The following is a 13,287-nucleotide window of genomic DNA, read 5'->3' as shown; positions in this document are numbered from 1 at the left end:
ATTTGCTTATCGAGCAAACAGGTCTGTGGATGATGCAGTCAACATGGGATTGCATCATATTCTGCAACATCTGGACAGACCAGAGACATACGCAAGGATCCTTTTTGTGGACTTCAGTTTGGCTTTCAACACCATCATCCCAGCTATACTCCAGAATAAATTACACCAACTCTCTGTTCCCATGCCTATCTGTCAGTGGATCACCGGCTTTCTGATGGACAGGCAGCAGCTAGTGAGACAGGGGAAATTCACTTCCGGCACATGTACAATCAGCACTGGTGCCCCCCAGGGATGTGTGCACTCCCCACTACTCTTCTCCCTGTATACAAATGACCGCACCGCCAAGGACCCCTCTGTCAAGCTCCTGAAGTTTGCAGACAACACTACTGTCATCAGCCTCATCCAAGATGACGATGAATCTGTATACAAAAGAGAGGTTGAAAGGCTGGCTCACTGGTGCAGTCAAAACAACCTTGGAGCTCAACAAGCTCAAAATGGTGGAGATGGTTGTGGACTTTAGGAGGAACATCCTAACATTGACCCCCCTCACCATTCTAAACAGCACTGTGGCAGCAGTGGATCATTCAGGTTCCTGGGCACTACTATCTCACAGGACCTGAAGTGGGAGACCCACACTGACTCCATTGTGAAAAAGGCCCAGCAGAAGTTGTACTTCCTTCGCCAGTTGAGGAAGTTCAACCTGCCACAGGCGCTGCTGATACAGTTCTCAGCAGTCATGGAGTCTGTCCTCTGCACTTCAATAACTGCCTGGTTTGGTGCAGCTATGAAATCAGACATCAGAAGACTACAAAAGACAATTTGGACTGCTGAGAGGATTATTGGTTGCCCCCTGCCCTCCCTTCAAGAACCATACACTTCCAGAGTGAGGTAAAAGGCTGGAAAAATCACTCTGGACCCCACTCACCCAGCCCACTACCTTTTTGAACTGTTGCCTTCTGGCAGGTGTTACAGAGCACTGAGCACCAGAACTGTCAGGCACAAGAACAGTTTTTTCCCTCAGGTTATCCATCTCATGAACAGTTAAAACTGCCCCACTGAGCAATAATTATGTGCAATACACAGCTTAATCTATTTCTATTTATCCAACATACCATACCTCTTCTGTCATTACATTCCCTTGCTTCCGTTTATAACAGATTTGTATTTGTATTTATGTATGATATTATATATATATATATATATATATATATATATATATATATATAGTCCTATTGTGTATTCTATAAATACTTTATTTTCCATTCACTTTTTATTTTTATTCTATTATTTTATTATTATTATTATTATTATTATTATTATTATTATTATTATTATTTTTATCATCTCTGTCTTGTTGTTGTAGTGTTTGTGCACTGGAAGACAAATTCCTTGTATGTGTAAGCACACTTCGCAATAAAGCGCATTCTGATTCTGATTCTGAAATTAAAAGCATGCTTATCAGAGTAGAGGTGGAAGTAATTGTTTTGTGTGAATTACATTTTTTTATGTATTTTTTAATAACCTAACAGATCCTTACAAATAAATGAGCATTACGTCATTGACCCACATATGTCTGTTTAAATCACAGTGGGGGGGGGGGGATCACTGTCAAGGATGTGTGTAAATTAAGAATTCAATTGCATCTGTAAGCAAACCAGTTCATAGGATAGATTCTAAGTGATTACTTTCCCCAAAAATATCATAAACTCTTAACTGAGTGCGGTTGGATGTGAAGGTGAGGGTGTTAACAACTTGGTTGTGATACGTCAAGACAGATGGGCCAAAAGACATAATGCTGTTAACACTGAGTTAGCCATAAAGACACACATCCACCATGTGTCATCTCTGCTGGTAATCCATAAAAAGGTGCACAAGAGAACCCTGCCCCCAAAGCACTACTCCCAATGCTGGTGCCAGGACCCCCATCGTTTGTGAATAAAGAGGTAATCTACAACACTTGGGTGGGGTTGGAGAGGAAGTGGCGGCATCATCTTCAGTAAACCAAAACAAGCCTCATTCAGCAACAAGCCCAGAAATCGGATATGTACATTTCCAAAACAGATTTTGTAGAATCCTGGGACTTTATATTGATACGTTTTTAAAAATGGATTATATCCAAGCTGACCTGATTGCTTGCTTTTTTACATTCATTTTGTTTTTATTTATTTTTTTATTTATTCACTAATAAGACCAAAATGAGGAATTACTTTTTTTTTCCAAAACAGCATAAGCTATTTATATTGCATTCAGAAACTATGTTAACAATTTTGAGTCAAGTTTTCACAGCATGTGAAGACATATTTAGATATTTCTTGAAATGACATGATCATTTTTCTATCCATTTTTCAATTACTCTTTAGTTTAGTTTTAAGGCTTCTTCTACTTTCAAAATCATTGTGGAAATGCACTTTGTCTCCACATCAGTCCAGTCCATCTCTATTAAAAGCTTTTAAACTCATAAATGGACTAAGTGGCCTGGAGTGAAACCCGTCGCCTAGGCAACAGTGCACTCTGGTGCTTTAAGCCCCAGAGGAGTTGTATTTCACATGTAGATTTTCCGCTTGCCCGACCCACTTCATTGGCTTTCAGCTAAAAGCTTTTTGCTGCAGACTGACAGAGACAAAAGAGTACAGGAGAAGGGGAAGGGGTTTGGTTTGAAGAGGAGGGCCTTAGCGGGCTGTTGCCAGGGTAACTTGACATCATGGTGACGAACTTCCCTCTTTAAAAGCTTTTAAAGCGATTGCTCCAGCCTTCCAGGATCCATTTTGAGGCCTCTTAACTAAGCATGGGGGGAAGGGTAGCAGAGGCCTCTCTCTCTCACACACAAGCACATGCTTGAGAAAGCAAAGTAAGCACAGGAAAACAGACAGCACTGAGCAAGAAACCAGCTTAAATCATAAACCAGAGAGAAAGAAACATAGTCTGTTTAAAATGGCTTCTGAAGACTTTTATAGTTACACTCTGCCAGGATATAATGAAAAGCACAGGAGAGCTCGTAACTGGACAGATTCGGAGATGAAAGCTCTTGTGTATATTTGGGAAGAATATGTGACAGAGCTAAAGAAGGCTAAGCGCAATGCTAAAATCTACGAGACAATGGCTAAGCAACTTTACGATTTAAGTGGGGAGCATCGGCACAGAGAGGAGATCAAGATGAAAATTACCAACATGACTTTCCAATTCAGGCAAGTATTTATAATAATTGTAAATTGTGGAAGTGCATCTTTCTGTCTGTGTAAAAGTCACTCTCAAAGACTTTGTAATCATACTTTTCAGTGACCTGGTTTTCAGTACTAAGGTGTCTACTTTCACAACTTTGTAAGTAGTAGGCCTATCAAATGGTCGTAATGTGCCTGAACAAGAAATAATTTGAGCAAGAGGAAAGCATTTGGAGGAGAGCAATTGTGGACTTCTGAACTGGATGAACTTGCAGTGAAGTTATACATTGCCAGTGTTTAACTGAATGTTATGAAGTCTATATCACACTGAATTCTTGTAGCAACAAAGAATGCAAATATGCAACCAAGCACTCCTTTGGAGAACTAAGAGACTAGAAAAACCTTGTGATTTAAATCACTTTCATGTTACATCACTTACATTGTAATGGAGGGTTAAAGCCTTGCTGTGCAAAAAATGCTATAGGTTAGTGACTGATATTTGATCACAATATGTAGACATACACATTGTACACTATGTATGTACACTACACAATATACTATAATATATCATGTAAACTTTACAAATACAAGTGTGATATTTCTTAAGAAGATATGGATTTAACCACTGGAGTCTTATGAATTACTTTTATGCAGCCTTTTGGACCTTCAAAGTTATGGTCTCCATTCACTTGCATTGTTTGGACCTACAGAGCTGAAATATTCTTTTAAAAAATCTTCGTTTATGTTTTGCAGAAGAAAGAAAGTCATACACAGGCATGATGGTGAGTAAATTATGAGAGAATTTTCATTTTGGGGTGAACTATTCCTTTAACATTGCACTATTACTGTCCGAAGAAAGCAGGCAGTAAACGGATTTGACTTTAAAAAGATGTTTGTGTACACTGATTATGGCAGCAATTTGCGATCTTTGCGAATTTCCATTCAGCAAAGGTTTTGTGAGAGCGTTTGTTCTGTTGCCTGATTTACATAATGTGGTGGAATGATCCGCCCCTCTGGCTCGTCATCATCGCCCCGCCTCTTAGGGCCACCCTTCAGCCAGACTCACGACGGGAGTTGGGCAGGAGAGCGAGAAGAGGTGCATAATTAATAAGCCTCATTCTGACAGCAGTGAATGAAGCACACCTGATGTGAATAATGCTTCATCACCGCTGTCTTTAAAACGCAGAGCGCACCTCTTCTCAGGGAGCCGGCTTCAAATCTCCATATGTGCACACACTGGCATCCTCTCATGCCCAGGACCAGAGCTGGGAGTTTTCGGATGAGTGGATGCGCTGCCGGACCCACTCCTCGGACCCCCGGACGGATTAAATGAGTCACTGGGGGAGAACAGCTCACGTCGTGGCCGATGGGCTAGAGGCCAGGCCGCCTTCCCCTCACACCTGCCGCGGGCCTGGGAAGTCAGGCCACCAAGGACGGCGCCACCCCTCGCGCCGTGGACCCTGGAGGGGAGCGTGAGTGGCCGACGGACCCAGCTCATGCCTGGGCCATTCCATAGACACTACCCGCCCTTCACGGAGCCCCATCTCACCGCGAGGATGGCAGATTTTCCCTTTGTTATGAACACTATTTCCCCCCTGGACATTTAATTATCCCCTTTATGGACATTTTACATTTATTATTATTTCCAATAAATGCCTTTCCGAGGCTGGACACCATACCCACTGTGTCTGTCTCTTGCTCACCCCGCCACAGTGGTGGAGAATGTGGGCACTTTTGTGGGCAGAGATGGCACAGTTGGGCACCAACAGTGATGTCATGTTTCCTCTCATTCACCGGTTAGATGGAAAGTCCAGAGTGGGACAGAGAAAACACGGGGACGGCCTCCTAGCTGCAGCAAAAGGGTAAGTGGCATTTAATAAGCATTTACCCTGTGGCTGGCTGAGGCTGTCATATTAATTCGTGTTTTTTCTCTGTTCCCACCCGGGTGCGAGTGAGAGAGAGAGCTGGCCTGGAGAGGAATTCCCCATATGTCCACTCCGAACGTAGGGCCTGGTTGAGAAAGTAGCATTCCCATATGGGCGGCTAAAGAGTTTGCACCTCCGGCTCTGAACTCCATGGTTGGATACAAGCATGGTAGGAGGTGCCGACGGGGTGACGCTTGGGGGAGGGGAGATGTGGCGGAATGATCCGCCCCTCCGGCTCATCGTCGTCACCCTGCCTCTTAGGGCCACCCTTCAGCCAGGCTTACGATGGGATTTGGGCAGGAGAGCGAGAAGAGGTGCATAATTAATAAGCCTCATTCTGACAGTGGTGAATGAAGCACACCTGATGTGAATAATGCTTCATCACCGCTGTCTTTAAAATTCAGAGCGCACCTCTTCTCGGGGAGCCGGCTTCAAATCTCCATGTGTGCACACACTGGCATCCCCGCATGACCAGGACCAAAGCTGGGAGGGTTCGGATGAGTGGATGCGCCGCCGGACCTGCTCCTTGGACCCCAAGATGGATTAAATGAGTCGCCGGGGGACAACAGCTCACGTTGCGGCCGACGGGCTAGAGGCCGGGCCGCCTTCCCCTCACACCTGCCCCAGGCCTGGGAAGTCAGGCCGCCAAGGATGCCACTGCCCATCCTGCCGTTGACCCTGGAGGGGAGCGTGAGTGGCTGACAGACCCAGCTCGTGCCTGGGCCATTCTATAGACATTACCCCGCCCTTCACGGAGCCCCGTCTCACTGCGGGGATGCCAGATTCCCCCTTTGTTATGAACATTATTTCCCCCCGGACACTTTATTATCCCCTTTATGGACATTTTATGTTTATTATTATTTCCAATAAATGCCTCTCCGAGGCTGGACGCCACACCCACTGTGTCTGTCTCTTGCTCACCCCGCCACAATAATTATTTTAGTCAATCGGCTGCTAAATAAGAGCAGATAGTGCATGCAAATAAACTACATTTTTCTGTGTGCAATTCATTTTCAGTGAAGTAAAGTATCCTTCATATAACAGATAAGTGCAAATTTCTCCGAAACTAATTTTACACCGTGTACTCACCATTCGCAAAAGGATGCAACACCACGACACTCTCATTGGTCCAAAATCCTTCTCATAACAGTATTTTAAAGCTGCCATTACACTAGCTGGTTCAAAGCAACTCAACTTTGGACGAGGATGTCACACCTAACAACTTTGCTGAAAACTCCCTCTATTCAGTAGGAGGGGTGACAGACATATGACTGCCTTTGACTGTCTCTCCAATTCCCACGTGAATCTTACTAAAATAACAAGAGGAGTACTGCGGGAACATAAATAATTGGTTGTAATTCATCGAGTAACTTTACCCTGTGAATGTGTGTGATTGAGTATTTAGTACTTTGGATACTGTCGTGGAATGAAAATGTCGGAGATCCCCACCGCATTGCACAGCTACATTGCATCCAGTGTGGAAAGAAAGATTGCTTGTTGCTGGAATCTTATCTCGTCTGGTTAGGACACAGTTTCACACCAGATTTGGTTATTAAGTTTAACCAATCACCTTGCAAGTTCCCAAAAATACCATAGTAAAAAAACTTTTAACCGTTACACCAAAGTCACTATGGTGTAGAACTTTAAATATTGATTCAGGGCAAACAGCCAAATGAGCAATACAATTAGTGCAGCAATGACTGACTCCTAATATTTATACTCTGTTCTGTTTCGGAGAAAACAAAATATGTACTGTACTTAACACCAGAAATCTTTTAACAACAACAGGAAGCTGAAGTACACAGCCAGTGGTGGGAATGGTGTACCTGACTGGCCTTACTACAAATCTATTGAGAGGATCTTGTCAAAGATACCAGAGCAAAGCCAAATGAGTCCACAGAATCTTCCAACATCTGGACCTTCCACCTCCCAACTCGAATCTTCTGCGCCCCAGTCAGCTCCACCAAGTGGGTTTCTACCCGAGTACACTGGTTCGTCAGAAGACAGAGACATCAACGATGAGGACGAAGATCTAACAGAAATCTCTGAAAGTTCTTTTGAGAAAAGGTAACAATTAATCAAGTTCACATCACAGATACATTTCAGAATCATAGATCTTGGAACATTAACTACATGGTTATACTTCTGCAGGTCGCAGCCACGCAAGAGGCGGAGACTGTCACATGTGTCACTGCGACAAAAGAAGCTGCGTGTCCTGGACGCAATGTTGCAGGAACAACGCAGGTTAAGCCGTGCCGTAGAAGAGGCATGTCACGAAGTTCGCCGTGTTATGCATCAGCAAAACTTCCTGCAGGTGCAGAGCCTCCAGCTTCAGGATCGAATGATGAACCTCCTAGAGAAGATGATCCCGGCTGTTCCTCAGCCTGCCCATTCTTGGCCCAATCCTCCAGCCTCAAAGGGTTTAGGAACACCTACAGCTGAGTGATGGTACTAAAGATAACGATAAGGACTTGTGTTCACAGAAGAAGTGTTGCTATGCTATCCAAGTGTTAAAACGGTCAAGTTATGACCAACTAGTTATCCAATAGCTGTACATTTTTAGATCTGTTTGAGCCCTGTTAGTCTTATATCAATAAAAATGTTATGAAAATGTTGACAGGTGTAAACTACACAAACAAATATCTAGCATGTTATTTTGTTTGTGCCCCAGAAGTTACACAGTGGTGATCTTTCTATTAAGGCCCTGGCATACTCACGCTTCGTTCTTCACTCAGAGCCAAAAAAAAATAATTTCGAAACAGCTGGGCAACAGTATACTGTTTGCTAACCTTCAGACACTGGCCATGCCACTGTGGTAGGTGTTCAGAGGATCATTTAAATATGAAGATGCACAACATTTACATGTAAAACCTTATGTAATGTGACATTAAAATGTGTTATCAATGAATTTATGCCTCATTCTATAAGTAGAATTCACACAAGATCTGCAAAAGATATTGTTTTAACCACTCGAATCGATGATGACTTAAAGTAATATATATTCAGTAGATAATGTTTAATTTGTCATGTTTACATTCTACATTCATGGCGATAATATGCTTGCACTTTAGACGCGGCCATAGTATGAAGTGAAGGGCAGTAGCTGCGCTACAGATAGTGAAGCTTTTAGCTTAACTACATTTCTGTGTAGCGAAGTGGTAGCTTTGCTAGTTTTAAAATCAAGTAGTTTTTCAGTAACAAAGCTATATTTTTGATTAGGTAGTGACGTAGTGTTGATAAAAGCTACACCACTACATACTGCCATGTACCCGGTGTTTACTATCTCCAGCGGTTCTCACTCGCCCACACACTAATGAAATACTGTAAAACACGGAAAATAAAGATGAGTGCAGTAGATATTTATCTACAATCAGGGGCAGACTGGGACTAAAAAGTGGCCCTGGACTTTCTGGCCCAGAGTGGCCCACCAAACCCGGCCCGCAACACACCACACCATAACACACAGGCTCATTGATTTCATTTTCCGGCTCAATTTCAAATATTTGTGTTGAAAAAAAGACATTTCTATTGACTGATAGACATGACAACGGGCCCCACCAGTGCAAAAATTGACAAAACTTTAAAACATATAAAACCACTGTAAATGTGATGAGTGGATTTTTTAGAGAAAGCACTAAAATAAGCACTTTATAGCTCAGACAAATAATATGTCTGGAGACTTTTTTCCCAACATACAGATGTTAGGATAAAATGTACATGAAAGTACAAGGGAAAGTGTGTATTTTAGGTGCTGTGACAAGTCAACATTTCTTCAAAGTTTTTAAATATCTTAATCACCTTTCAGCTTTTTTCCAGAAGTGCAAATAAACTATTGTCTTAGTAAATATGAGGTTGTGGAAACAACAAGTATAACAATAATATATTACAGTTGAAGTCAGAAGTTTACATACACTTAGGTTGAAGTCATTAAAACTATTTTTTTAACCACTCCACAGATTTCATATTAGCAAACTATAGTTTTGGCAAGTCATTTAGTCTACTTTGTGCATGACACTAGTAATTTTTCCAAAAATTGTTTACAGACAGATTGTTTCACTTTAACTGACTATATCACAATTCCAGTGGGTCAGAAGTTTACATATCCCAAGTTAACTGTGCCTTTAAGCAGCTTGGAAAATTCCAGAAAATGATGTCAAGCCTTTGCAAATTAGTGTCAATTGGAGGTGTACCTGTGGATGTATTTTAAGGCCTACCTTCAAACTAAGTGCCTCTTTGCTTGACATCATGGGAAAATCAAAATAAATCAGCCAAGACCACAAAAATTGTGGACCTTCACAAGTCTGGTTTATCCTTGGGAGCAATTTTCAAATGCCTGAAGGTACCACGCTCATCTGTACAAACAATAGTACGCAAGTATAAACACCATGGGACCACACAGCCATCATACCGCTCAGGAAGAAGACGTATTCTGTCTCCTAGAGATGAACGTAGTTTGGTATGAGAAGTGCAAATCAATCCCAGAACAACAGCAAAGGACCTTGTGAAGATGCTGGAGGAAATAGGTAGACAAGTATCTATATCCACAGTAAAATTAGTGGATATATCATCATAACCTGAAAAGCTGCTCAGCAAGGAAGAAGCCACTGCTCAAAACCGCCATAAAAAGCCAGACTACAGTTTGCAAGTTCACATTGGGACAAAGATATTACTTTTTGGCCATAATAACCATTGTTATGTTTGGAGGAAAAAGGGTGAGGCTTGCAAGCCGAAGAACACCATCCCAACCGTAAAGCATGGGGGTGGCAGCATCATGTTGTGGGGGTGCTTTGCTGCAGGAGGAACTGGTGCACTTCACAAAATAGATGGCATCACGAGGAAGGAAAATTATGTGGATATATTGAAGCAACATCTCAAGAAATCAGCCAGGAAGTTAAAGCTCTGTCGCAAATGGGTCTTCCAAATGGACAAGGACCCCAAGCATCCTCCAAAGTTGTGGCAAAATGGCTTAAGGACAACAAAGTCAAGGTATTGGAGTGGCCATTACAAAGCCCTGACCTCAATCCGATAGAACATTTGTGGGCAGAACTGAAAAAGGGTGTGTGAGCAAGGAGGCCTAAAAACCTGACTCGGATACACCAGTTCTGTCTGGAGGAATGGACCAAAATTCCAGCAACTTATTGCGAGAAGCTTGTGGAAGACTACCCAAAATGTTTGACCCAAGTTAAACAATTTAAAGGCAATGCTACCAAATACAAACAAAGTGTGTGTAAACTTCTGACCCACTGGGAATTTGATGAAAGAAATAAAAGCTGAAATAAATAATTCTCTCTACTATTATTCTGACATTTCACATTCTTAAAATAAAGAAGTGATCCTAACTGACCTAAGGCAGGGAATGTTTTCTATGATTAAATGTCAGGAATTGTGAAAAACTGAGTTTAAATGTATTTGGCTAAGGTGTATGTAAACTTCTGTCTTCAACTGTATATATGTACTGTATATACGGTATAGCTATACAAGATCATAAAATGTTTAAAATAGTTAGATGATGTGTCACACAGCAGGACACTGATGACAATGCTTAAATTTCATGTTAATTACTCATAACTATGTGTAAATATAATTTTTTTTTAAATCAGTGAAAACAAATTTGTCCAGAATATGTACATATATAAATATACAAATATAAATATATGTAAAAAATAAATAAATAAACATACCTTTTAAAGTATAGATCTTTGCAGATATTTTGCAGATTAATTGCTCATATTTTCACTCTCTGTGTGTTTGTTGTATCTTTATATCTGCAGTGTTTTAATTCCTTTCTCAGATTATTCTTGAGAAAAAGTGAAAAGGCCAATGCTTTGACAAGCGCTGTTTCTGCTATCCTTTAAACAAAGTAAGCCTCAAAGTCTCAAATAGCTACAAAGTAATATTTTTCATGATTTATTTATCAGGCGTGAGCATTATTCAAGTTGTGCTTCAGCTCACAGAAATGCTTGTGGTATGAATAAATTATACGAATGACTATGTACTGCACATAGCTTTAATGTTTGCAGATTTTATATATGTCACTGTTATTGTATTTGTTGTAACTTGCAGTTATTTGTCATTTAGTGATTATTCAGAGCTCATCTTATACTTAATATGTTATCTTTGGTTGTCACCATTATTGTGATTTGTATGTCAAATAATCAGGTCCACATGAGGTATGGAGTTGATACACTCTTAAGGATACAGTGGTGGCCAAAGATACAGTTGTGCTCAAAAGTTTGCATACCCTGGCAGAAATTTTGAAATTTTGGCATTGATTTTGAAAATATGACTGATCATGCAAAAAAAAACGTCTTTTAAGGGTAGTGATCATATGAAGCCATTTATTATCACATAGTTGTTTGGCTCCTTTTTAAATCATAATGGTAACAGAAATCACCCAAATGGCCCTGATCAAAAGTTTACATAACCTTGAATGTTTGGCCTTGTTACAGACACACAAGGTGACACACACTGGTTTAAATGGCAATTAAAGGTTAATTTCCCACACCTGTGGCTTTTTAAATTGCAATTAGTGTCTGTGTATAAATAGTCAATGAGTTTGTTAGCTCTCTCGTGGATGCACTGAGCAGGCTAGATACTGAGCCATGGGGAGCAGAAAAGAACTATCAAAAGAGCTGCGTAACAAGGTAATGGAACTATATAAAGCTGGAAAAGGATATAAAAAGATATCCAAAGCCTTGAAACTGCCAGTCAGTACTGTTCAATCACTTATTAAAAAGTGGAAAATTCGGGGATCTCTTGATACCAAGCCAAGGTCAGGTAGACCAAGAAAGATTTCAGCCACAACTGCTAGAAGAATTGTTCGGGATACAAAGAAAAACCCACAGGTAACCTCAGGAGAAATACAGGCTGCTCTGGAAAAAGGTGGTGTGGTTGTTTCAAGGAGCACAATACGACGATACTTGAACAAAAATGAGCTGCATGGTCGAGTTGCCAGAAAGAAGCCTTTACTGTGCCAATGCCACAAAAAAGCCCGGTTACAATATGCCTGACAACACCTTGACACGCCTCACAGCTTCTGGCACACTGTAATTTGGAGTGACGAGACCAAAATAGAGCTTTATGGTCACAACCATAAGCACTATGTTTGGAGAGGGGTCAACAAGGCCTATAGTGAAAAGAATACCATCCCCACAGTGAAGCATGGTGGTGGCTCACTGATGTTTTGGGGGTGTGTGAGCTCTAAAGGTGAGGGGAATGTGAAAATTGATGGCAAGATGAATGCAGCATGTTATCAGAAAATACTGGCAGACAATTTGCATTCTTCTGCACGAAAGCTGCGCATGGGACGCCCTTGGACTTTCCAGCACGACAATGACCATAAGCACAAGGCCAAGTTGACCCTCCAGTGGTTACAGCAGAAAAAGGTGAAGGTTCTGGAGTGGCCATCACAGTCTCCTGACCTTAATATCATCGAGCCACTCTGGGGAGATCTCAAACGTGTGGTTCATGCAAGATGACCAAAGACTTTGCATGACCTGGAGGCATTTTGCCAAGATGAATGGGCAGCTATACCACCTGCAAAAATGTGGGGCCTCATAGACAACTATTACAAAAGACTGCATGTTGTCATTGATGCTAAAGGTGGCAATACACAGTATTAAGAACTAAGGATATGTGCAGACTTTTGAAGAGGGGTCATTTCATTTTTTTCTTTGTTGCCATGTTTTGTTTTATGATTGTGCCATTCTGTTATAACCTACAGTTGAATATGAATCCCATAAGAAAAAAAAGAAATGTGTTTTGCCTGCTCACTCATATTTTCTTTAAAAATGGTACATATATTACCAATGCTCCAAGGGTATGCAAACTTTTGAGCACAACTGTATTGGCACTCTTGGTAAATATGAGCAAAGAAGGCTGTGAAAAGTATGTCTTTATTGTTATCCTTTTGATCTTTCATTCAAAATATTCACAAATATCTAATCTTTAATTGAAGTAAGCTAATTGAAAGTGGGGAAAAATCTCAGAATTAAAATATTTTCTCCAAAACACGTTTGCCACAATTATTGACACCCCTAGAGATTCTTATGAGTAAAATATATCTGAAGTATATTCCCATTCACATTTTAAATTTTTTTAGTACACCTGGGTGACAAGGAACATGAAATTGTTCAGCCATGACTTCCTGTTTCACATGGGTATAAATATGAGGTAACACACAGGCCAAGTTCTCTTAATCATCC

General features: G+C 41.1%; 1 protein-coding gene across 2 annotated transcripts; it reads left to right on the top strand.

Moving 5' to 3' along the window:
• Positions 1–2,738: 2,738 nt before the first annotated feature.
• LOC127453206 (myb/SANT-like DNA-binding domain-containing protein 1) lies at positions 2,739–10,754 on the top strand. Of its 2 annotated transcripts, none has more exons than XM_051719549.1 (3): positions 2,739–3,189; positions 6,876–7,150; positions 7,235–10,754. In XM_051719549.1, exons 1-3 carry the CDS (start codon positions 2,932–2,934, stop codon positions 7,527–7,529), a joined length of 828 nt encoding a protein of 275 aa, XP_051575509.1. In that variant the 5' UTR covers positions 2,739–2,931; the 3' UTR covers positions 7,530–10,754. The 2 variants fall into 2 exon arrangements, with proteins under 2 accessions (XP_051575509.1, XP_051575440.1); XM_051719480.1 differs by having other exon boundaries at positions 2,740–3,185; positions 6,872–7,150.
• Positions 10,755–13,287: the final 2,533 nt, after the last annotated feature.

This window comes from Myxocyprinus asiaticus, chromosome 1, assembly GCF_019703515.2.
Source record: "Myxocyprinus asiaticus isolate MX2 ecotype Aquarium Trade chromosome 1, UBuf_Myxa_2, whole genome shotgun sequence".
Lineage (NCBI taxonomy): Eukaryota > Metazoa > Chordata > Actinopteri > Cypriniformes > Catostomidae > Myxocyprinus > Myxocyprinus asiaticus.
This window is presented reverse-complemented; position numbering and strand designations above follow the sequence as displayed.